This window comes from Pleurodeles waltl, chromosome 12 (assembly GCF_031143425.1).
Source record: "Pleurodeles waltl isolate 20211129_DDA chromosome 12, aPleWal1.hap1.20221129, whole genome shotgun sequence".
Lineage (NCBI taxonomy): Eukaryota > Metazoa > Chordata > Amphibia > Caudata > Salamandridae > Pleurodeles > Pleurodeles waltl.
The window spans coordinates 40722765-40749664 of record NC_090451.1 but is presented as its reverse complement, the minus strand read 5'-3'; the positions used below and the strand labels follow the sequence as shown (position 1 = coordinate 40749664).

At 47.9% G+C, this 26900-nt stretch overlaps 1 protein-coding gene across 1 annotated transcript in view; it reads right to left on the bottom strand.

The window, feature by feature from the left end:
- Positions 1–26900, bottom strand: part of LOC138267428 (SURP and G-patch domain-containing protein 2-like) — a 156370-nt gene that overhangs the window by 3132 nt on the left and 126338 nt on the right. Inside the window, exon 9 of the mRNA XM_069216360.1 lies at positions 24705–24811. Coding sequence (XP_069072461.1) covers positions 24705–24811 — 107 coding nt within the window. The remainder of the gene's footprint in view (positions 1–24704; positions 24812–26900) is intronic.

Here is a 26900-nt window from a genome sequence, read left to right as displayed (position 1 = left end):
GTTGGTTAAAGTAAGAAGATGGGAATGAATCCCGTCTGAATCCTCATAGAAGGCGGGAGGTCTTTTTTTTCTCACTCACACGTCATACATTGGGCTGGGACAGTGAAGTACACGTTGCATGTGCAGTGCATGGCCTGAACTAGCTGATCTGAGCTGTGCTGAATAGCCATATAATGGAAGCACATGTAAAGAAGCTGGCTGAAAGTGTAAGAAGCTGGCGATCTAACAAGAAAGGAGGAGTCTCCAAGAAGGAGCATTCAGGCCTCTTCTACTAGAGCTCAGTTATAGTGGCACAAGTGGTGCATCAAGGGTGTCAGTGGATTCCAGTAGGGGGAAGAGATGGGAGACAGTACAGATCTAGAGAATACAAAAGCCTACCGGGTGACCACCAAAAGAGACATCTTGCCATATTCCCCATGCAGACGCAAGTCAGGGGACAAAAACCCGTTTCCTGAAAAAGGATATCCTGAAAGCAACGACTGGCTGCTTCCAGAGTGTCATGTATAGATCATGTAAAGAAATGGCTCCCTGTTGCAGTTACCCCCCACTTTTTGCCTGATACTGATGCTGACTTGACTGAGAAGAGTGCTGGGACCCTGCTAACCAGGCCCCAGCACCAGTGTTCCTTCACCTAAAATGTACCATTGTATCCACAATTGGCACACCCTGGCATTCAGATAAGTCCCTTGTAACTGGTACTTCTAGTACCAAGGGCCCTGATGCCAAGGAAGGGCTCTAAGGGCTGCAGCATGTCTTATGCCACCCTAGAGACCCCTCACTCAGCACAGACACACTGCTTACAAGCCTGTGTGTGCTAGTGAGAACAAAATGAGTAAGTCGACATGGCACTCCCCTCAGGGTGCCATGCCAGCCTCTCACTGCCTATGCAGTATAGGTAAGACACCCCTCTAGCAGGCCTTACAGCCCTAAGGCAGGGTGCACTATACCATAGGTGAGGGTACCAGTGCATGAGCACTGTGCCCCTACAGTGTCTAAACAAAACCTTAGACATTGTAAGTGCAGGGTAGCCATAAGAGTATATGGTCTGGGAGTCTGTTTTACACGAACTCCACAGCACCATAATGGCTACACTGAAAACTGGGAAGTTTGGTATCCAACTTCTCAGCACAATAAATGCACACTGATGCCAGTGTACATTTTATTGCAAAACACACCCCAGAGGGCACCTTAGAGGTGCCCCCTGAAGCTTAACCGACTGTCTGTGTAGGCTGACTAGTTCCAGCAGCCTGCCACACCAGAGACATGTTGCTGGCCCCATGGGGAGAGTGCCTTTGTCACTCTGAGGCCAGTAACAAAGCCTGCACTGGGTGGAGATGCTAACACCTCCCCCAGGCAGGAGCTGTAACACCTGGCGGTGAGCCTCAAAGGCTCACCCCTTTGTCACAGCCCAGCAGGGCACTCCAGCTTAGTGGAGTTGCCCGCCCCCTCCGGCCACGGCCCCCACTTTTGGCGGCAAGGCTGGAGGGAACAAAGAAAGCAACAAGGAGGAGTCACTGGCCAGTCAGGACAGCCCCTAAGGTGTCCTGAGCTGAGGTGACTCTGACTTTTAGAAATCCTCCATCTTGCAGATGGAGGATTCCCCCAATAGGGTTAGGATTGTGACCCCCTCCCCTTGGGAGGAGGCACAAAGAGGGTGTACCCACCCTCAGGGCTAGTAGCCATTGGCTACTAACCCCCCAGACCTAAACACGCCCTTAAATTTAGTATTTAAGGGCTACCCTGAACCCTAGAAAATTAGATTCCTGCAACTACAAGAAGAAGGACTGCCTAGCTGAAAAACCCCTGCAGAGGAAGACCAGAAGACGACAACTGCCTTGGCTCCAGAAACTCACCGGCCTGTCTCCTGCCTTCCAAAGATCCTGCTCCAGCGACGCCTTCCAAAGGGACCAGCGACCTCGACATCCTCTGAGGACTGCCCCTGCTTCGAAAAGACAAGAAACTCCCGAGGACAGCGGACCTGCTCCAAGAAAAGCTGCAACTTTGTTTCCAGCAGCTTTAAAGAACCCTGCAAGCTCCCCGCAAGAAGCGTGAGACTTGCAACACTGCACCCGGCGACCCCGACTCGGCTGGTGGCGATCCAACACCTCAGGAGGGACCCCAGGACTACTCTGATACTGTGAGTACCAAAACCTGTCCCCCCTGAGCCCCCACAGCGCCGCCTGCAGAGGGAATCCCGAGGCTTCCCCTGACCGCGACTCTTTGAACCTAAAGTCCCGACGCCTGGGAGAGACCCTGCACCCGCAGCCCCCAGGACCTGAAGGACCGGACTTTCACTGGAGAAGTGACCCCCAGGAGTCCCTCTCCCTTGCCCAAGTGGAGGTTTCCCCGAGGAATCCCCCCCTTGCCTGCCTGCAGCGCTGAAGAGATCCCGAGATCTCTCATAGACTAACATTGCGAACCCGACGCTTGTTTCTACACTGCACCCGGCCGCCCCCGCGCCGCTGAGGGTGAAATTTCTGTGTGGGCTTGTGTCCCCCCCGGTGCCCTACAAAACCCCCCTGGTCTGCCCTCCGAAGACGCGGGTACTTACCTGCAAGCAGACCGGAACCGGGGCACCCCCTTCTCTCCATTCTAGCCTATGTGTTTTGGGCACCACTTTGAACTCTGCACCTGACCGGCCCTGAGCTGCTGGTGTGGTGACTTTGGGGTTGCTCTGAACCCCCAACGGTGGGCTACCTTGGACCAAGAACTGAACCCTGTAAGTGTCTTACTTACCTGGTAAAACTAACAAAAACTTACCTCCCCCAGGAACTGTGAAAATTGCACTAAGTGTCCACTTTTAAAACAGCTATTTGTCAATAACTTGTAAAGTATACATGCAATTTTTATGATTTGAAGTTCCTAAAGTACTTACCTGCAATACCTTTCGAATGAGATATTACATGTAGAATTTGAACCTGTGGTTCTTAAAATAAACTAAGAAAAGATATTTTTCTATACAAAAACCTATTGGCTGGATTTGTCTCTGAGTGTGTGTACCTCATTTATTGTCTATGTGTATGTACAACAAATGCTTAACACTACTCCTTGGATAAGCCTACTGCTCGACCACACTACCACAAAATAGAGCATTAGTATTATCTATTTTTACCACTATTTTACCTCTAAGGGGAACCCTTGGACTCTGTGCATGCTATTCCTTACTTTGAAATAGCACATACAGAGCCAACTTCCTACATTGGTGGATCAGCGGTGGGGTACAAGACTTTGCATTTGCTGGACTACTCAGCCAATACCTGATCACACGACAAATTCCAAAATTGTCATTAGAAATTGATTTTTGCAATTTGAAAAGTTTTCTAAATTCTTAAAAGACCTGCTAGGGCCTTGTGTTAGATCCTGTTTAGCATTTCTTTTAGAGTTTAAAAGTTTGTAAAAGTTTGAATTAGATTCTAGAACCAGTTGTAGATTCTTAAAAAGTATTCCAACTTTTAGAAGCAAAATGTCTAGCACAGATGTGACTGTGGTGGAACTCGACACCACACCTTACCTCCATCTTAAGATGAGGGAGCTAAGGTCACTCTGTAAAATAAAGAAAATAACAATGGGCCCCAAACCTACCAAAATACAGCTCCAGGAGCTTTTGGCAGAGTTTGAAAAGGCCAACCCCTCTGAGGGTAGCAACTCAGAGGAAGAGGATAGTGACTTGGAGGAAAATTCCCCCCTACCAGTCCTATCTAGGGAGAACAGGGTCCCTCAAACCCTGATTCCAAAAATAATAGTCAGAGATGCTGGTTCCCTCACAGGAGAGACCAACACCTCTGAAATCACTGAGGATAACTCCAGTGAAGATGACCCCCTGTTAGCCAGGATGGTCAAAAGATTGGCTTTGGAAAAGCAGCTCCTAGCCATAGAAAGGGAAAGAAAAGAGATGGGCCTAGGACCCATCAATGGTGGCAGCAATATAAATAGGGTCAGAGATTCTCCTGACATGTTGAAAATCCCTAAAGGGATTGTAACTAAATATGAAGATGGTGATGACATCACCAAATGGTTCACAGCTTTTGAGAGGGCTTGTGTAACCAGAAAAGTAAACAGATCTCACTGGGGTGCTCTCCTTTGGGAAATGTTCACTGGAAAGTGTAGGGATAGACTCCTCACACTCTCTGGAAAAGATGCAGAATCTTATGACCTCATGAAGGGTACCCTGATTGAGGGCTTTGGATTCTCCACTGAGGAGTATAGAATTAGATTCAGGGGGGCTCAAAAATCCTCGAGCCAGACCTGGGTTGATTTTGTAGACTACTCAGTAAAAACACTAGATGGTTGGTTAACTGGAAATGAAGTGTGTGACTATGTTGGGCTTTATAATTTGTTTATGAAAGAACACATTTTAAGTAACTGCTTCAATGAAAAGTTGCATCAGTATCTGGTAGACCTAGGTCCAATTTCTCCCCAAGAATTGGGAAAGAAGGCAGACCACTGGGTCAAGACTAGGGTAACCAAAACTTCCACTGGGGGTGACCAAAAGAAAGGGGTTACAAAAACTCCCCAGGAGAAAGTGGGTGACACTAGAAACAAAGAAAAAGAGTCCTCTGTAGGCCCCCAAAAACCAGAACAGGTGGGTGGGCCCCAAGACACAACCCAAAACAAAGGTGGGTACCAGGGTAAGAACTGGGATGCCACTAAGGCATGGTGCCACAACTGTAAACAGTCTGGGCACCACACCAAGGACACTTCTTGTCCCAAAAACAAACCCCAGAACAAAATTCCAGGGGTAACCAGTGTAGCCATGGGAGATGACTCCTCAGACGAGGAGGTCTTCATAGCCTTCAACTGGAAACAGGGCCCAACAGGTGAGTTGGAGATTCCAGAGGGAAGTAGACACTTCCACCACCTACTGGTGAATGGAATCCCAACCACTGCCCTGAGAGACACTTGTGCCAGTCACACTATTGTGCATGACAGGCTGGTGCTCTCAAACCAGTACATCCCAGGTGAGACTGCCAGGGTAAGAGTTAGCCTAGACAGGGTCACTAAGAGGCCTGTGGCTTTAGTGCCCATAGAAGTGGGTGGCACTCTTAGCTGGAGAAGGGTAGTAGTCAGTACAGACCTCCCCCTTGATTGTCTCCTTGGAAATGACTACCCAGAGGTTAGTCAGAGCCCAAGAGAGGAACTGGTCCAGTGCCAGTCCTCTCCCAAGGATTCTGGAGTGCCTGCCTCTGCAGTAAATGCAAGCAGGCCCCAGAAGAAGAAGAAAAGAAAACAGAGTAGGAAGGGTGGACAACCTTTAGCCAAGGTTACAGCAAGCCAAGGAGATTCTGCTCCAGTAGGGGAGAACTCCAAAAATGGCCCTGATAAAGTCCAACCTGACCCACAAGAAGTCCTGGCTAGTCAGGCAACTGTTAAACCTGAGTGGGTGGCTCCTCAGCTAACAGAAGAAAGAGTGGAAGAAGGGTGTTTACTACAAGATGTGGTAACCCCCCACTCTAATACAGCAGACAGGCAACCTGAACCCAAAGAGGCCTGTAACTTAGCCCCTTCCCTTTTAGGTGAAGAGCTAAAGGTGTGGTTCTGGGCACTGACAGCTGTCAGTGGCCTCTGCTGGGTGTTAGCCTTTATGGCTGCATTATCCTTAGCATGGTGGTCTGACCCCATGCCAAATAGCAAGTTAGGCCCCCTGACCCTATTAGTCATGGTGGGGTTACTCCAGCTCTGGGTAACCTCTCTGGGTAAGCTAGGGGTAACCCTGGCCAAGATAAGGTTAGCAGAGGTGGATACCTCTAAGACCAAAATAGAAAGAATGGGTGGAGACATTGAAGAGGCAGACAAGAGGCAATTCAGACTAGGTCCTATCACTGTGGAAGTAGGTCAGTTCCCCAAAGGGAATGACCTGAACAGAAGGATGTAAGGCAGAGTAGGCCCTGCAACTAACCAGCCTATTTCTCCTACTCTTCCTCGTCTGACAGACTAGGAAGACTCTCCCAGCTTGGGCTGAGTCTCCTGGCCTGTGGGCTGGGGGGGGGCTTGTGTAAAGAAATGGCTCCCTGTTGCAGTTACCCCCCACTTTTTGCCTGATACTGATGCTGACTTGACTGAGAAGAGTGCTGGGACCCTGCTAACCAGGCCCCAGCACCAGTGTTCCTTCACCTAAAATGTACCATTGTATCCACAATTGGCACACCCTGGCATTCAGATAAGTCCCTTGTAACTGGTACTTCTAGTACCAAGGGCCCTGATGCCAAGGAAGGGCTCTAAGGGCTGCAGCATGTCTTATGCCACCCTAGAGACCCCTCACTCAGCACAGACACACTGCTTACAAGCCTGTGTGTGCTAGTGAGAACAAAATGAGTAAGTCGACATGGCACTCCCCTCAGGGTGCCATGCCAGCCTCTCACTGCCTATGCAGTATAGGTAAGACACCCCTCTAGCAGGCCTTACAGCCCTAAGGCAGGGTGCACTATACCATAGGTGAGGGTACCAGTGCATGAGCACTGTGCCCCTACAGTGTCTAAACAAAACCTTAGACATTGTAAGTGCAGGGTAGCCATAAGAGTATATGGTCTGGGAGTCTGTTTTACACGAACTCCACAGCACCATAATGGCTACACTGAAAACTGGGAAGTTTGGTATCCAACTTCTCAGCACAATAAATGCACACTGATGCCAGTGTACATTTTATTGCAAAACACACCCCAGAGGGCACCTTAGAGGTGCCCCCTGAAGCTTAACCGACTGTCTGTGTAGGCTGACTAGTTCCAGCAGCCTGCCACACCAGAGACATGTTGCTGGCCCCATGGGGAGAGTGCCTTTGTCACTCTGAGGCCAGTAACAAAGCCTGCACTGGGTGGAGATGCTAACACCTCCCCCAGGCAGGAGCTGTAACACCTGGCGGTGAGCCTCAAAGGCTCACCCCTTTGTCACAGCCCAGCAGGGCACTCCAGCTTAGTGGAGTTGCCCGCCCCCTCCGGCCACGGCCCCCACTTTTGGCGGCAAGGCTGGAGGGAACAAAGAAAGCAACAAGGAGGAGTCACTGGCCAGTCAGGACAGCCCCTAAGGTGTCCTGAGCTGAGGTGACTCTGACTTTTAGAAATCCTCCATCTTGCAGATGGAGGATTCCCCCAATAGGGTTAGGATTGTGACCCCCTCCCCTTGGGAGGAGGCACAAAGAGGGTGTACCCACCCTCAGGGCTAGTAGCCATTGGCTACTAACCCCCCAGACCTAAACACGCCCTTAAATTTAGTATTTAAGGGCTACCCTGAACCCTAGAAAATTAGATTCCTGCAACTACAAGAAGAAGGACTGCCTAGCTGAAAAACCCCTGCAGAGGAAGACCAGAAGACGACAACTGCCTTGGCTCCAGAAACTCACCGGCCTGTCTCCTGCCTTCCAAAGATCCTGCTCCAGCGACGCCTTCCAAAGGGACCAGCGACCTCGACATCCTCTGAGGACTGCCCCTGCTTCGAAAAGACAAGAAACTCCCGAGGACAGCGGACCTGCTCCAAGAAAAGCTGCAACTTTGTTTCCAGCAGCTTTAAAGAACCCTGCAAGCTCCCCGCAAGAAGCGTGAGACTTGCAACACTGCACCCGGCGACCCCGACTCGGCTGGTGGCGATCCAACACCTCAGGAGGGACCCCAGGACTACTCTGATACTGTGAGTACCAAAACCTGTCCCCCCTGAGCCCCCACAGCGCCGCCTGCAGAGGGAATCCCGAGGCTTCCCCTGACCGCGACTCTTTGAACCTAAAGTCCCGACGCCTGGGAGAGACCCTGCACCCGCAGCCCCCAGGACCTGAAGGACCGGACTTTCACTGGAGAAGTGACCCCCAGGAGTCCCTCTCCCTTGCCCAAGTGGAGGTTTCCCCGAGGAATCCCCCCCTTGCCTGCCTGCAGCGCTGAAGAGATCCCGAGATCTCTCATAGACTAACATTGCGAACCCGACGCTTGTTTCTACACTGCACCCGGCCGCCCCCGCGCCGCTGAGGGTGAAATTTCTGTGTGGGCTTGTGTCCCCCCCGGTGCCCTACAAAACCCCCCTGGTCTGCCCTCCGAAGACGCGGGTACTTACCTGCAAGCAGACCGGAACCGGGGCACCCCCTTCTCTCCATTCTAGCCTATGTGTTTTGGGCACCACTTTGAACTCTGCACCTGACCGGCCCTGAGCTGCTGGTGTGGTGACTTTGGGGTTGCTCTGAACCCCCAACGGTGGGCTACCTTGGACCAAGAACTGAACCCTGTAAGTGTCTTACTTACCTGGTAAAACTAACAAAAACTTACCTCCCCCAGGAACTGTGAAAATTGCACTAAGTGTCCACTTTTAAAACAGCTATTTGTCAATAACTTGTAAAGTATACATGCAATTTTTATGATTTGAAGTTCCTAAAGTACTTACCTGCAATACCTTTCGAATGAGATATTACATGTAGAATTTGAACCTGTGGTTCTTAAAATAAACTAAGAAAAGATATTTTTCTATACAAAAACCTATTGGCTGGATTTGTCTCTGAGTGTGTGTACCTCATTTATTGTCTATGTGTATGTACAACAAATGCTTAACACTACTCCTTGGATAAGCCTACTGCTCGACCACACTACCACAAAATAGAGCATTAGTATTATCTATTTTTACCACTATTTTACCTCTAAGGGGAACCCTTGGACTCTGTGCATGCTATTCCTTACTTTGAAATAGCACATACAGAGCCAACTTCCTACATTGGTGGATCAGCGGTGGGGTACAAGACTTTGCATTTGCTGGACTACTCAGCCAATACCTGATCACACGACAAATTCCAAAATTGTCATTAGAAATTGATTTTTGCAATTTGAAAAGTTTTCTAAATTCTTAAAAGACCTGCTAGGGCCTTGTGTTAGATCCTGTTTAGCATTTCTTTTAGAGTTTAAAAGTTTGTAAAAGTTTGAATTAGATTCTAGAACCAGTTGTAGATTCTTAAAAAGTATTCCAACTTTTAGAAGCAAAATGTCTAGCACAGATGTGACTGTGGTGGAACTCGACACCACACCTTACCTCCATCTTAAGATGAGGGAGCTAAGGTCACTCTGTAAAATAAAGAAAATAACAATGGGCCCCAAACCTACCAAAATACAGCTCCAGGAGCTTTTGGCAGAGTTTGAAAAGGCCAACCCCTCTGAGGGTAGCAACTCAGAGGAAGAGGATAGTGACTTGGAGGAAAATTCCCCCCTACCAGTCCTATCTAGGGAGAACAGGGTCCCTCAAACCCTGATTCCAAAAATAATAGTCAGAGATGCTGGTTCCCTCACAGGAGAGACCAACACCTCTGAAATCACTGAGGATAACTCCAGTGAAGATGACCCCCTGTTAGCCAGGATGGTCAAAAGATTGGCTTTGGAAAAGCAGCTCCTAGCCATAGAAAGGGAAAGAAAAGAGATGGGCCTAGGACCCATCAATGGTGGCAGCAATATAAATAGGGTCAGAGATTCTCCTGACATGTTGAAAATCCCTAAAGGGATTGTAACTAAATATGAAGATGGTGATGACATCACCAAATGGTTCACAGCTTTTGAGAGGGCTTGTGTAACCAGAAAAGTAAACAGATCTCACTGGGGTGCTCTCCTTTGGGAAATGTTCACTGGAAAGTGTAGGGATAGACTCCTCACACTCTCTGGAAAAGATGCAGAATCTTATGACCTCATGAAGGGTACCCTGATTGAGGGCTTTGGATTCTCCACTGAGGAGTATAGAATTAGATTCAGGGGGGCTCAAAAATCCTCGAGCCAGACCTGGGTTGATTTTGTAGACTACTCAGTAAAAACACTAGATGGTTGGTTAACTGGAAATGAAGTGTGTGACTATGTTGGGCTTTATAATTTGTTTATGAAAGAACACATTTTAAGTAACTGCTTCAATGAAAAGTTGCATCAGTATCTGGTAGACCTAGGTCCAATTTCTCCCCAAGAATTGGGAAAGAAGGCAGACCACTGGGTCAAGACTAGGGTAACCAAAACTTCCACTGGGGGTGACCAAAAGAAAGGGGTTACAAAAACTCCCCAGGAGAAAGTGGGTGACACTAGAAACAAAGAAAAAGAGTCCTCTGTAGGCCCCCAAAAACCAGAACAGGTGGGTGGGCCCCAAGACACAACCCAAAACAAAGGTGGGTACCAGGGTAAGAACTGGGATGCCACTAAGGCATGGTGCCACAACTGTAAACAGTCTGGGCACCACACCAAGGACACTTCTTGTCCCAAAAACAAACCCCAGAACAAAATTCCAGGGGTAACCAGTGTAGCCATGGGAGATGACTCCTCAGACGAGGAGGTCTTCATAGCCTTCAACTGGAAACAGGGCCCAACAGGTGAGTTGGAGATTCCAGAGGGAAGTAGACACTTCCACCACCTACTGGTGAATGGAATCCCAACCACTGCCCTGAGAGACACTTGTGCCAGTCACACTATTGTGCATGACAGGCTGGTGCTCTCAAACCAGTACATCCCAGGTGAGACTGCCAGGGTAAGAGTTAGCCTAGACAGGGTCACTAAGAGGCCTGTGGCTTTAGTGCCCATAGAAGTGGGTGGCACTCTTAGCTGGAGAAGGGTAGTAGTCAGTACAGACCTCCCCCTTGATTGTCTCCTTGGAAATGACTACCCAGAGGTTAGTCAGAGCCCAAGAGAGGAACTGGTCCAGTGCCAGTCCTCTCCCAAGGATTCTGGAGTGCCTGCCTCTGCAGTAAATGCAAGCAGGCCCCAGAAGAAGAAGAAAAGAAAACAGAGTAGGAAGGGTGGACAACCTTTAGCCAAGGTTACAGCAAGCCAAGGAGATTCTGCTCCAGTAGGGGAGAACTCCAAAAATGGCCCTGATAAAGTCCAACCTGACCCACAAGAAGTCCTGGCTAGTCAGGCAACTGTTAAACCTGAGTGGGTGGCTCCTCAGCTAACAGAAGAAAGAGTGGAAGAAGGGTGTTTACTACAAGATGTGGTAACCCCCCACTCTAATACAGCAGACAGGCAACCTGAACCCAAAGAGGCCTGTAACTTAGCCCCTTCCCTTTTAGGTGAAGAGCTAAAGGTGTGGTTCTGGGCACTGACAGCTGTCAGTGGCCTCTGCTGGGTGTTAGCCTTTATGGCTGCATTATCCTTAGCATGGTGGTCTGACCCCATGCCAAATAGCAAGTTAGGCCCCCTGACCCTATTAGTCATGGTGGGGTTACTCCAGCTCTGGGTAACCTCTCTGGGTAAGCTAGGGGTAACCCTGGCCAAGATAAGGTTAGCAGAGGTGGATACCTCTAAGACCAAAATAGAAAGAATGGGTGGAGACATTGAAGAGGCAGACAAGAGGCAATTCAGACTAGGTCCTATCACTGTGGAAGTAGGTCAGTTCCCCAAAGGGAATGACCTGAACAGAAGGATGTAAGGCAGAGTAGGCCCTGCAACTAACCAGCCTATTTCTCCTACTCTTCCTCGCCTGACAGACTAGGAAGACTCTCCCAGCTTGGGCTGAGTCTCCTGGCCTGTGGGCTGGGGGGGGCTTGTGTAAAGAAATGGCTCCCTGTTGCAGTTACCCCCCACTTTTTGCCTGATACTGATGCTGACTTGACTGAGAAGAGTGCTGGGACCCTGCTAACCAGGCCCCAGCACCAGTGTTCCTTCACCTAAAATGTACCATTGTATCCACAATTGGCACACCCTGGCATTCAGATAAGTCCCTTGTAACTGGTACTTCTAGTACCAAGGGCCCTGATGCCAAGGAAGGGCTCTAAGGGCTGCAGCATGTCTTATGCCACCCTAGAGACCCCTCACTCAGCACAGACACACTGCTTACAAGCCTGTGTGTGCTAGTGAGAACAAAATGAGTAAGTCGACATGGCACTCCCCTCAGGGTGCCATGCCAGCCTCTCACTGCCTATGCAGTATAGGTAAGACACCCCTCTAGCAGGCCTTACAGCCCTAAGGCAGGGTGCACTATACCATAGGTGAGGGTACCAGTGCATGAGCACTGTGCCCCTACAGTGTCTAAACAAAACCTTAGACATTGTAAGTGCAGGGTAGCCATAAGAGTATATGGTCTGGGAGTCTGTTTTACACGAACTCCACAGCACCATAATGGCTACACTGAAAACTGGGAAGTTTGGTATCCAACTTCTCAGCACAATAAATGCACACTGATGCCAGTGTACATTTTATTGCAAAACACACCCCAGAGGGCACCTTAGAGGTGCCCCCTGAAGCTTAACCGACTGTCTGTGTAGGCTGACTAGTTCCAGCAGCCTGCCACACCAGAGACATGTTGCTGGCCCCATGGGGAGAGTGCCTTTGTCACTCTGAGGCCAGTAACAAAGCCTGCACTGGGTGGAGATGCTAACACCTCCCCCAGGCAGGAGCTGTAACACCTGGCGGTGAGCCTCAAAGGCTCACCCCTTTGTCACAGCCCAGCAGGGCACTCCAGCTTAGTGGAGTTGCCCGCCCCCTCCGGCCACGGCCCCCACTTTTGGCGGCAAGGCTGGAGGGAACAAAGAAAGCAACAAGGAGGAGTCACTGGCCAGTCAGGACAGCCCCTAAGGTGTCCTGAGCTGAGGTGACTCTGACTTTTAGAAATCCTCCATCTTGCAGATGGAGGATTCCCCCAATAGGGTTAGGATTGTGACCCCCTCCCCTTGGGAGGAGGCACAAAGAGGGTGTACCCACCCTCAGGGCTAGTAGCCATTGGCTACTAACCCCCCAGACCTAAACACGCCCTTAAATTTAGTATTTAAGGGCTACCCTGAACCCTAGAAAATTAGATTCCTGCAACTACAAGAAGAAGGACTGCCTAGCTGAAAAACCCCTGCAGAGGAAGACCAGAAGACGACAACTGCCTTGGCTCCAGAAACTCACCGGCCTGTCTCCTGCCTTCCAAAGATCCTGCTCCAGCGACGCCTTCCAAAGGGACCAGCGACCTCGACATCCTCTGAGGACTGCCCCTGCTTCGAAAAGACAAGAAACTCCCGAGGACAGCGGACCTGCTCCAAGAAAAGCTGCAACTTTGTTTCCAGCAGCTTTAAAGAACCCTGCAAGCTCCCCGCAAGAAGCGTGAGACTTGCAACACTGCACCCGGCGACCCCGACTCGGCTGGTGGCGATCCAACACCTCAGGAGGGACCCCAGGACTACTCTGATACTGTGAGTACCAAAACCTGTCCCCCCTGAGCCCCCACAGCGCCGCCTGCAGAGGGAATCCCGAGGCTTCCCCTGACCGCGACTCTTTGAACCTAAAGTCCCGACGCCTGGGAGAGACCCTGCACCCGCAGCCCCCAGGACCTGAAGGACCGGACTTTCACTGGAGAAGTGACCCCCAGGAGTCCCTCTCCCTTGCCCAAGTGGAGGTTTCCCCGAGGAATCCCCCCCTTGCCTGCCTGCAGCGCTGAAGAGATCCCGAGATCTCTCATAGACTAACATTGCGAACCCGACGCTTGTTTCTACACTGCACCCGGCCGCCCCCGCGCCGCTGAGGGTGAAATTTCTGTGTGGGCTTGTGTCCCCCCCGGTGCCCTACAAAACCCCCCTGGTCTGCCCTCCGAAGACGCGGGTACTTACCTGCAAGCAGACCGGAACCGGGGCACCCCCTTCTCTCCATTCTAGCCTATGTGTTTTGGGCACCACTTTGAACTCTGCACCTGACCGGCCCTGAGCTGCTGGTGTGGTGACTTTGGGGTTGCTCTGAACCCCCAACGGTGGGCTACCTTGGACCAAGAACTGAACCCTGTAAGTGTCTTACTTACCTGGTAAAACTAACAAAAACTTACCTCCCCCAGGAACTGTGAAAATTGCACTAAGTGTCCACTTTTAAAACAGCTATTTGTCAATAACTTGTAAAGTATACATGCAATTTTTATGATTTGAAGTTCCTAAAGTACTTACCTGCAATACCTTTCGAATGAGATATTACATGTAGAATTTGAACCTGTGGTTCTTAAAATAAACTAAGAAAAGATATTTTTCTATACAAAAACCTATTGGCTGGATTTGTCTCTGAGTGTGTGTACCTCATTTATTGTCTATGTGTATGTACAACAAATGCTTAACACTACTCCTTGGATAAGCCTACTGCTCGACCACACTACCACAAAATAGAGCATTAGTATTATCTATTTTTACCACTATTTTACCTCTAAGGGGAACCCTTGGACTCTGTGCATGCTATTCCTTACTTTGAAATAGCACATACAGAGCCAACTTCCTACATTGGTGGATCAGCGGTGGGGTACAAGACTTTGCATTTGCTGGACTACTCAGCCAATACCTGATCACACGACAAATTCCAAAATTGTCATTAGAAATTGATTTTTGCAATTTGAAAAGTTTTCTAAATTCTTAAAAGACCTGCTAGGGCCTTGTGTTAGATCCTGTTTAGCATTTCTTTTAGAGTTTAAAAGTTTGTAAAAGTTTGAATTAGATTCTAGAACCAGTTGTAGATTCTTAAAAAGTATTCCAACTTTTAGAAGCAAAATGTCTAGCACAGATGTGACTGTGGTGGAACTCGACACCACACCTTACCTCCATCTTAAGATGAGGGAGCTAAGGTCACTCTGTAAAATAAAGAAAATAACAATGGGCCCCAAACCTACCAAAATACAGCTCCAGGAGCTTTTGGCAGAGTTTGAAAAGGCCAACCCCTCTGAGGGTAGCAACTCAGAGGAAGAGGATAGTGACTTGGAGGAAAATTCCCCCCTACCAGTCCTATCTAGGGAGAACAGGGTCCCTCAAACCCTGATTCCAAAAATAATAGTCAGAGATGCTGGTTCCCTCACAGGAGAGACCAACACCTCTGAAATCACTGAGGATAACTCCAGTGAAGATGACCCCCTGTTAGCCAGGATGGTCAAAAGATTGGCTTTGGAAAAGCAGCTCCTAGCCATAGAAAGGGAAAGAAAAGAGATGGGCCTAGGACCCATCAATGGTGGCAGCAATATAAATAGGGTCAGAGATTCTCCTGACATGTTGAAAATCCCTAAAGGGATTGTAACTAAATATGAAGATGGTGATGACATCACCAAATGGTTCACAGCTTTTGAGAGGGCTTGTGTAACCAGAAAAGTAAACAGATCTCACTGGGGTGCTCTCCTTTGGGAAATGTTCACTGGAAAGTGTAGGGATAGACTCCTCACACTCTCTGGAAAAGATGCAGAATCTTATGACCTCATGAAGGGTACCCTGATTGAGGGCTTTGGATTCTCCACTGAGGAGTATAGAATTAGATTCAGGGGGGCTCAAAAATCCTCGAGCCAGACCTGGGTTGATTTTGTAGACTACTCAGTAAAAACACTAGATGGTTGGTTAACTGGAAATGAAGTGTGTGACTATGTTGGGCTTTATAATTTGTTTATGAAAGAACACATTTTAAGTAACTGCTTCAATGAAAAGTTGCATCAGTATCTGGTAGACCTAGGTCCAATTTCTCCCCAAGAATTGGGAAAGAAGGCAGACCACTGGGTCAAGACTAGGGTAACCAAAACTTCCACTGGGGGTGACCAAAAGAAAGGGGTTACAAAAACTCCCCAGGAGAAAGTGGGTGACACTAGAAACAAAGAAAAAGAGTCCTCTGTAGGCCCCCAAAAACCAGAACAGGTGGGTGGGCCCCAAGACACAACCCAAAACAAAGGTGGGTACCAGGGTAAGAACTGGGATGCCACTAAGGCATGGTGCCACAACTGTAAACAGTCTGGGCACCACACCAAGGACACTTCTTGTCCCAAAAACAAACCCCAGAACAAAATTCCAGGGGTAACCAGTGTAGCCATGGGAGATGACTCCTCAGACGAGGAGGTCTTCATAGCCTTCAACTGGAAACAGGGCCCAACAGGTGAGTTGGAGATTCCAGAGGGAAGTAGACACTTCCACCACCTACTGGTGAATGGAATCCCAACCACTGCCCTGAGAGACACTTGTGCCAGTCACACTATTGTGCATGACAGGCTGGTGCTCTCAAACCAGTACATCCCAGGTGAGACTGCCAGGGTAAGAGTTAGCCTAGACAGGGTCACTAAGAGGCCTGTGGCTTTAGTGCCCATAGAAGTGGGTGGCACTCTTAGCTGGAGAAGGGTAGTAGTCAGTACAGACCTCCCCCTTGATTGTCTCCTTGGAAATGACTACCCAGAGGTTAGTCAGAGCCCAAGAGAGGAACTGGTCCAGTGCCAGTCCTCTCCCAAGGATTCTGGAGTGCCTGCCTCTGCAGTAAATGCAAGCAGGCCCCAGAAGAAGAAGAAAAGAAAACAGAGTAGGAAGGGTGGACAACCTTTAGCCAAGGTTACAGCAAGCCAAGGAGATTCTGCTCCAGTAGGGGAGAACTCCAAAAATGGCCCTGATAAAGTCCAACCTGACCCACAAGAAGTCCTGGCTAGTCAGGCAACTGTTAAACCTGAGTGGGTGGCTCCTCAGCTAACAGAAGAAAGAGTGGAAGAAGGGTGTTTACTACAAGATGTGGTAACCCCCCACTCTAATACAGCAGACAGGCAACCTGAACCCAAAGAGGCCTGTAACTTAGCCCCTTCCCTTTTAGGTGAAGAGCTAAAGGTGTGGTTCTGGGCACTGACAGCTGTCAGTGGCCTCTGCTGGGTGTTAGCCTTTATGGCTGCATTATCCTTAGCATGGTGGTCTGACCCCATGCCAAATAGCAAGTTAGGCCCCCTGACCCTATTAGTCATGGTGGGGTTACTCCAGCTCTGGGTAACCTCTCTGGGTAAGCTAGGGGTAACCCTGGCCAAGATAAGGTTAGCAGAGGTGGATACCTCTAAGACCAAAATAGAAAGAATGGGTGGAGACATTGAAGAGGCAGACAAGAGGCAATTCAGACTAGGTCCTATCACTGTGGAAGTAGGTCAGTTCCCCAAAGGGAATGACCTGAACAGAAGGATGTAAGGCAGAGTAGGCCCTGCAACTAACCAGCCTATTTCTCCTACTCTTCCTCGCCTGACAGACTAGGAAGACTCTCCCAGCTTGGGCTGAGTCTCCTGGCCTGTGGGCTGGGGGGGGCTTGTGTAAAGAAATGGCTCCCTGTTGCAGTTACCCCCCACTTTTTGCCTGATACTGATGCTGACTTGACTGAGAAGAGTGCTGGGACCCTGCTAACCAGGCCCCAGCACCAGTGTTCCTTCACCTAAAATGTACCATTGTATCCACAATTGGCACACCCTGGCATTCAGATAAGTCCCTTGTAACTGGTACTTCTAGTACCAAGGGCCCTGATGCCAAGGAAGGGCTCTAAGGGCTGCAGCATGTCTTATGCCACCCTAGAGACCCCTCACTCAGCACAGACACACTGCTTACAAGCCTGTGTGTGCTAGTGAGAACAAAATGAGTAAGTCGACATGGCACTCCCCTCAGGGTGCCATGCCAGCCTCTCACTGCCTATGCAGTATAGGTAAGACACCCCTCTAGCAGGCCTTACAGCCCTAAGGCAGGGTGCACTATACCATAGGTGAGGGTACCAGTGCATGAGCACTGTGCCCCTACAGTGTCTAAACAAAACCTTAGACATTGTAAGTGCAGGGTAGCCATAAGAGTATATGGTCTGGGAGTCTGTTTTACACGAACTCCACAGCACCATAATGGCTACACTGAAAACTGGGAAGTTTGGTATCCAACTTCTCAGCACAATAAATGCACACTGATGCCAGTGTACATTTTATTGCAAAACACACCCCAGAGGGCACCTTAGAGGTGCCCCCTGAAGCTTAACCGACTGTCTGTGTAGGCTGACTAGTTCCAGCAGCCTGCCACACCAGAGACATGTTGCTGGCCCCATGGGGAGAGTGCCTTTGTCACTCTGAGGCCAGTAACAAAGCCTGCACTGGGTGGAGATGCTAACACCTCCCCCAGGCAGGAGCTGTAACACCTGGCGGTGAGCCTCAAAGGCTCACCCCTTTGTCACAGCCCAGCAGGGCACTCCAGCTTAGTGGAGTTGCCCGCCCCCTCCGGCCACGGCCCCCACTTTTGGCGGCAAGGCTGGAGGGAACAAAGAAAGCAACAAGGAGGAGTCACTGGCCAGTCAGGACAGCCCCTAAGGTGTCCTGAGCTGAGGTGACTCTGACTTTTAGAAATCCTCCATCTTGCAGATGGAGGATTCCCCCAATAGGGTTAGGATTGTGACCCCCTCCCCTTGGGAGGAGGCACAAAGAGGGTGTACCCACCCTCAGGGCTAGTAGCCATTGGCTACTAACCCCCCAGACCTAAACACGCCCTTAAATTTAGTATTTAAGGGCTACCCTGAACCCTAGAAAATTAGATTCCTGCAACTACAAGAAGAAGGACTGCCTAGCTGAAAAACCCCTGCAGAGGAAGACCAGAAGACGACAACTGCCTTGGCTCCAGAAACTCACCGGCCTGTCTCCTGCCTTCCAAAGATCCTGCTCCAGCGACGCCTTCCAAAGGGACCAGCGACCTCGACATCCTCTGAGGACTGCCCCTGCTTCGAAAAGACAAGAAACTCCCGAGGACAGCGGACCTGCTCCAAGAAAAGCTGCAACTTTGTTTCCAGCAGCTTTAAAGAACCCTGCAAGCTCCCCGCAAGAAGCGTGAGACTTGCAACACTGCACCCGGCGACCCCGACTCGGCTGGTGGCGATCCAACACCTCAGGAGGGACCCCAGGACTACTCTGATACTGTGAGTACCAAAACCTGTCCCCCCTGAGCCCCCACAGCGCCGCCTGCAGAGGGAATCCCGAGGCTTCCCCTGACCGCGACTCTTTGAACCTAAAGTCCCGACGCCTGGGAGAGACCCTGCACCCGCAGCCCCCAGGACCTGAAGGACCGGACTTTCACTGGAGAAGTGACCCCCAGGAGTCCCTCTCCCTTGCCCAAGTGGAGGTTTCCCCGAGGAATCCCCCCCTTGCCTGCCTGCAGCGCTGAAGAGATCCCGAGATCTCTCATAGACTAACATTGCGAACCCGACGCTTGTTTCTACACTGCACCCGGCCGCCCCCGCGCCGCTGAGGGTGAAATTTCTGTGTGGGCTTGTGTCCCCCCCGGTGCCCTACAAAACCCCCCTGGTCTGCCCTCCGAAGACGCGGGTACTTACCTGCAAGCAGACCGGAACCGGGGCACCCCCTTCTCTCCATTCTAGCCTATGTGTTTTGGGCACCACTTTGAACTCTGCACCTGACCGGCCCTGAGCTGCTGGTGTGGTGACTTTGGGGTTGCTCTGAACCCCCAACGGTGGGCTACCTTGGACCAAGAACTGAACCCTGTAAGTGTCTTACTTACCTGGTAAAACTAACAAAAACTTACCTCCCCCAGGAACTGTGAAAATTGCACTAAGTGTCCACTTTTAAAACAGCTATTTGTCAATAACTTGTAAAGTATACATGCAATTTTTATGATTTGAAGTTCCTAAAGTACTTACCTGCAATACCTTTCGAATGAGATATTACATGTAGAATTTGAACCTGTGGTTCTTAAAATAAACTAAGAAAAGATATTTTTCTATACAAAAACCTATTGGCTGGATTTGTCTCTGAGTGTGTGTACCTCATTTATTGTCTATGTGTATGTACAACAAATGCTTAACACTACTCCTTGGATAAGCCTACTGCTCGACCACACTACCACAAAATAGAGCATTAGTATTATCTATTTTTACCACTATTTTACCTCTAAGGGGAACCCTTGGACTCTGTGCATGCTATTCCTTACTTTGAAATAGCACATACAGAGCCAACTTCCTACAGATCACAACTAGAGATTAGGAAGCAATGTAATGTTAAACTCATACAACAAAGGTGCCCAATTCATTTTCAATGTTCAGATTTGTTCAGAAGAAAACAAGGGAGAACCCACCCATACTGGCCATCCAATTTACATGATAATCGCTGACCTATACCTTACGTACCCTGACAAGCCCACGAGCTGCACTGGCGAGATACACTCACACTTCTCTCTAGTCCAGAGAATGTATGATTTCTCTGGCCCGGCATCTGGCACTCGTATTGTATGGCAGAATCTTTGAATCCTCTAAAGGACACAAGGATGAACAGGGCTGGACAGGGAACCACAATCAGCCCTGGCAAAAATATCCAAACTAGCCACACACCCTTTGTTCTCTCATCTTTCTTTCCTCTCCCGCACCTGCTGTACTAACCTGGAGGATTCAGAGAAAGTAGCAGAGGCACCAGAAACGACTTCACAAAGAGGCCTCTATGGCTCCAGTCCACCGGGGAAACCCCCGATGGAACAGAAGGGCTGTCCAGCCCTGTGGTAAAGGTAGGATCATGTATATGCATGTAAGCTGAAGACTGCAATGCAGCGACAGGTCTCGAATTAACAATAATATCTTAGGGACCAGGTCAGTCACTGCAACAACATGTCAAAAATGGGGGCATCTTGAACCTTATCTTGGCACCTACATCTGAACAGATTGTCATCAGATTTGAATCAGTTTGTTGGATGCACTATTCACTCATTCAATGAAGAAGAAACAATACCAACCTTTGGCAGCTGTAGAGATTAATTAACGAGGATCTGTCTCTGTACTGAGAATGGCCATTGAAATCACGCTGATATCAGGAGAGCCACATTTAAAAAAAACAAAAATGTGGTTCTACCTGGTATGCTGCTGTGATGGGCATGTGCCCCGGTGTCCATGCACTTGGCCTCACTCACTCCAAAGGCATTATCATGTGCCACAAACCCATCAACGATAGGCCGTGCATAACCAGAACCTGAGGAATAAGAGTGTGTGGGTTCCTATAAACAATGAGCAAACCACAGGGAAAAATGGTGAACAGCTTTACAAGGGGATTTGATTTGTGCAACACGCAGAACCGCTTTTGGAATCAGTACATTAATAGTTCTATAAAGAGGGACAAAAATAGTTTAAATAAAACGCTAACCAAGGGCACAAGACCACATGGGAGATGAGGTGCCAGAAGCAGTAAATCAAAACTTAGCGAAACATGCACAAAATCCTGGGCATCGTTTTCAATGGAAAATTGCTCCCGATTAAAGCAAGCCATGATTAACAATAACATGTTTATCTTCAGATCTCCTTTGTCACAACAGAAGATAGTATTTGAGGAACTCAAGCAAAAAGGATGAATCACTTTAGGTCTTGTTGCTGAAGGTATTTCACACTTGATTCTTACTTTAGAAGTTTCAAAAGATAAGTGTTCAACTGACAAAGTACCATGTTTACTTTAGATGCACGTCCTACCCTACAACCACACAGGGCAAGATGTACAGATCCCTTTGCAGCTGCAAACCTTGCAATTCACAATACCACAGGGTTTACAAATGTGAAGAGACTTACTTTTCTCAATGTACAAAATCCCTTTTACTACTAGGAAGATTCTGAGTGGTAAAAGCTTTTGTGACCGTAAAACATTGCAAATAGGACGGAGTCTCAAAGGGGCATCTTCCCCTTTCAGATTCGGAAATTAATGTATCAGTGTGGGTAAATGATTACTGAATCATGCCAAGAGCCAAAGGTGGGGGCGAGGCAGTGGTTTGAAGTCTTCTCAAAAGGGCAACCTTTTTCAAAACCACCACTTTCTCGTTAATGGACAAAGGCTGCTTTAAAAGAAATGTTTCTTGGTTTGGAGAGCAAATGCAGATACTGGGGTCTAGCGGGCCTCCAACCCTGCACTGGCAGTCAATCATAGGGAGTCGCTAATTGCAACCTGCTTAATGAATATTCCTCAAGATGGGTTATTTGGACTCTCCTGTGACTGGACAAGCTGTGGTTCAACAAAATACATAGATCCTATCCCAAACTGCATTCCATTCGCTAATAGCATACCCTTGGTTTACCAATGGGAATATCACACCTAGCCCATAGTCCTTTATAAATGCTTTGCATCCAGCAGAGAAGGCATAGCAACAGTTATGGGTGTGCAAATGTAACCTCAAAAGGTTTTGAATCAAGGGCAATGTCATCTTAAACATGGCTCCAGAGGCAAAGGTGTAAATTGTATTCACATTCTGAACTCTTTAGGAAGATGCAGAATGCAGTACAAATGTTTCAGGGGAGCGAGGGCTCAAAGCTGGGTACTACCAAGGAACCCTAAGGTTAAAGAAGGAAAACTTAACAAAATAATTTGTTGCATGATTAACAATAACATGTTTATCTTCATATCTCCTTTGTCACAACAGAAGATAGTATTTGAGGAACTCAAGCAAAAAGGATGAATCACTTTAGGTCTTGTTGCTGAAGGTATTTCACACTTGATTCTTACTTTAGAAGTTTCAAAAGATAAGTGTTCAACTGACAAAGTACCATGTTTACTTTAGATGCACGTCCTACCCTACAACCACACAGGGCAAGATGTACAGATCCCTTTGCAGCTGCAAACCTTGCAATTCACAATACCACAGGGTTTACAAATGTGAAGAGACTTACTTTTCTCAATGTACAAAATCCCTTTTACTACTAGGAAGATTCTGAGTGGTAAAAGCTTTTGTGACCGTAAAACATTGCAAATAGGACGGAGTCTCAAAGGGGCATACTCTTCCCCTTTCAGATTCGGAAATTAATGTATCAGTGTGGGTAAATGATTACTGAATCATGCCAAGAGCCAAAGGTGGGGGCGAGGCAGTGGTTTGAAGTCTTCTCAAAAGGGCAACCTTTTTCAAAACCACCACTTTCTCGTTAATGGACAAAGGCTGCTTTAAAAGAAATGTTTCTTGGTTTGGAGAGCAAATGCAGATACTGGGGTCTAGCGGGCCTCCAACCCTGCACTGGCAGTCAATCATAGGGAGTCGCTAATTGCAACCTGCTTAATGAATATTCCTCAAGATGGGTTATTTGGACTCTCCTGTGACTGGACAAGCTGTGGTTCAACAAAATACATAGATCCTATCCCAAACTGCATTCCATTCGCTAATAGCATACCCTTGGTTTACCAATGGGAATATCACACCTAGCCCATAGTCCTTTATAAATGCTTTGCATCCAGCAGAGAAGGCATAGCAACAGTTATGGGTGTGCAAATGTAACCTCAAAAGGTTTTGAATCAAGGGCAATGTCATCTTAAACATGGCTCCAGAGGCAAAGGTGTAAATTGTATTCACATTCTGAACTCTTTAGGAAGATGCAGAATGCAGTACAAATGTTTCAGGGGAGCGAGGGCTCAAAGCTGGGTACTACCAAGGAACCCTAAGGTTAAAGAAGGAAAACTTAACAAAATAATTTGTTGCATGATGCAATAGCATGAGAAAGTTCACCCGCACTGGTTCTTTTATTAATCCTGGTAATTACAGCTTTGTAGTCACAAAGGAAATGCAAAGCTACAAGTACCACAATGCAAGAAACAAGGCAGGATGGCGACTTACACAAGACACTGCGTTAGGGGAGATAGCAGGCGAAAGGCAGCTGGAAAACACACTTTCTTCTCAGCCTGTCATTCATGTGTACTTGGAGATAGAGGTCATGCCGCTCGAAGTAGGAAGTGCACTTGCAGCTACACTGAGAGATTCAATGTAATATGCATGCTCATTCCTTACGCAATCAAGTGAGTAAGAGAGATGATCACTGAATGGCCCAAAGGAAATACTGCTTGAGTGTCTTCAGAGCAGGGCTGTTTGCTGAGCAGACCCTACTGCTTCAAAAAGAACAGTTTGTCATTAGCAAGAAATGTTTGAAGCATAGGAAACCATAGGCTGGAATCTATAAGATCATGGTCATTTTGTATCCCATAATAATTCTAAGCATGGGATGTTCAATATCCTAACGAGCAGATCATTTTCTGATCACGCTGGCGCTCTCCAATGTGAAATGCTTTCTCTACCCCACAAAAAAAAAAGATCCGTCCATTGCTGTTTCCCTTGTGACCCTTCAAAAGGTTAATCACGTTAAGTCACAATGAAGCCAAGTCAATTTAAAAAGTACAGATTCCAAGCAAGAATGTCAGTGACGCAAACCCACTTAAGCAAGGATTGATCACTCTGAAAAATGAATTCAAATTGTTATCAAAAAGCAACCAGACGGCCAAACGGCACACAACATCACATGGATAAATGAGATGACATCCCAGTCTAAAACTGCTAATGCTTTTCTGGGAACTCACCGCGTCAACCTTACTTAAAAACTCTGGCCTGTAACAATGCTGCAAATGAATAAGCGTATCAGACACATGAGTGATCTTCAGAAAACTGCTGCGAGTTTGTCAAGCAGAACTCATGCTCTTCGCCCCAGCAGACGTTTAAGACCTACTGTATAGAAAGCCAGTTCTGTTGACAGAATGTACCACCAGTGTGTGTTCCTTCAACTCTCCTCCAGCCCCAATCTTTCAGATCCTGTAACTGAATGGTAAGTTAAGTTTATGGTGAGGCATGGATGTCAGTCACTGTCTCTCTTGTGCCTGCTGACTTGTGGCCACAACTGGCATCAAGTTTGACAGCAGAACCGTACAACCGAGATCCTAAAATAAAGAAATATAGGAGTGCTACAGAAAAAAAAGCAGGAGCAGAAAGACGAACATGTTAACTTTGATACAAAAATAATTTCCTCCAGAACTGCAAGAAAAATATTCAAGCACCCTGTCTTCTCAGTAGAATGGCCATGATTGAGCATTCGTTGCAGGAAAAGGAAGAGTGTCTGGCTCAAGGGCAGCAGCATTCTTTGGGCATCCTCACCCATAAGGACAGCTGGGGCCTTCGGTAGCAGAAGCTTGTAAACAATAAAAACTTTCCCCAGACAACATGGGAGATTCGGAAAGTCTGGACTCTGCTGAGAGATGTCACATATGAAAACATTAAAACAATCAACACCGGACCTTGTTATAGAGTTCTGGCTACTTACATGTGGCCAGGCTCTGTACTTTTCCCTTCCTCCAAACCAAAGCTGGGTTCTTCTTTAATGTGTGTCAGCTGGAAATCCACTTCTTCCTCTGTCTGAGTAGTTTCTTTCTGTGAAAAAAAACGAAAAACAATCAAGATTTATGTTATATTTCAGTGATGATATTTCAGTAGGTTTTTCCCCTTCACGAATCCTCCAGTTCATGTTTCACTGAACAAAGGATAGTGTACAGCACTGTAACCTAGGAGACATAAAAGCATTGTTAGTTTAGGCAGATTTAAAAAAAAAAAAAAAAAAAAAAACACAAACACAAATAGGAAAATGTTACATACCCTCTAAGTATCTGCTCGTAGCATATAGTGCTGTAGATTCACACACTTGCATTATCCTGTCATCTAGTTTTGAGGCCGGATACTACAACTTGTTCTCCTTGAACAAGGCTTCGAGTCACAGGATTTTGTATGGCTCCACCATTAGCCACAATGCCCATTGGCACAGACTCTACTGTAGATTGTTTTTCGTTCAGCGGGTGAAAGTGGAGTATACAGTAGGACTAATATGATGTGCTCTGTGCATAGTAAGTGGTTAAGTAACATATATTTAAAGTAACGCGCTGTCTCTGCCGGCTTCTGGAGAGGGGGTTGGGTGCATGCAAGTCTATAGCAATACACGCTGTGAAGAGAAGCTTACAGGGTAACTTTTCCATTTTGCAGCAGTGTGGCTGTAGATTTAGATGCTTTGCATTAACTGTAAAGGAGTTACCGCAAGTGGAGGCTTGCAGGCCTATGATGCAGATGACTGAAATAACTTACCTACCATGATCTGGCCAACCATAGCCTGTTGATCAGTTAGTATGTCCGTGCAGTAAAGCTGTGTAAATGTGTGTGGTGTTGAATGGGTAGCTGGTTTGCAGACATCAGCTAATGGAATGTTACCCAGGAAAGCCATGATTGGGGCTCCATTTTTACATGTACAATGTGCCCTTGGGGAGTTGCAGTGAGTACACATTTAGCTTTGGCATATCAAGTTTACATTCATTCGATGATCCACCTTGCAATACCCTTCTCAGAAATGAAAAGTTTCAAAAATAAAAAAAGATGATGGGAGTAATGTTAGTAATAACTCTAACCACTTGCACTCACTCGGGTGGCACTCCAATGATTATTCTTTTGTCCACCTTGCCACCTCAGTGTGGACCGAGAAATATGCAAATTAATCCTGCCCCTGCTCCAATAGGAACCAGAGCGCAAGCAACCCAAGGCTGGTTTTGCCCGGATTGGAGCTCATCAGTTAGGTGTAGCTCGGCTCCAGTGGTTCAGTCTAGTCAGTGCTCGGCAACAGAGGCTCCTTTCCCACAGCAACCTCTAAGCCTGCGCTTGCTGTTGTTGCCCTGTAACCTCCCTTCAAGAACCCTCTGCCTATCTGGGACGTGTGAAAAGCCAGGTGGTAGGATTGCAGCGGGCAAGAGCTTGGGGGGGGGGTCTTGCCCCTGGACTGGCACTGCTGACTACAAGAAGAGCCCCAAGGTGTGGCAGACTGCAGGGTGCCCGATGACTTTACAGTCTATGTCCTTGACTCCCTCCAATATCACATACAACAAATGGGATATTAAGGAGGTGGTGTAGGCCCTCTAGTTTCAGCCCTGTGACACAAAGCCATGCGTGGCAACGCAGTATGATACTGATACACTGCGAGAAGCAGTATTCACTGAGTCCAATGTACAGCAGTTATTTGTGTTGGAAAAGATCTTTCCTTGAGCAACTAGTTCTCGCTACATGTCTCAGGGAGGAGCTGCACTAGGCCTCCATCTCCTACCAGTGATCTGTCATATCCCAACAAGAGACCTAGCAACTTACTCTCCTTATAGGGGGGTGGGCATCCACAGTTCCGTGGGTGAAAACCGGCTTCCTTGCCACTAGACTACTCAAGAGTCAAGGACCAGGCCTCTGATGAAAAGCAGGACATTTGGAGAACTTATAAACATATCTTTTAACTCATGGTGTGACCACTTTGGGTCTAACCGGTCCTTAACATTGCCAGTGGCAGTCAGGAATTGGACCATGTGCCAGTCTTAGAGAAGGCCTCCACTAGAAAGTCGTATTTACCTTGTGGACATGTATGCCTACCTTATGGTGGCAGCTCACGCTCCAAATTACAGCATATGTGGTAACAACTGGCAGAGACTGTTTGACTAGGTAA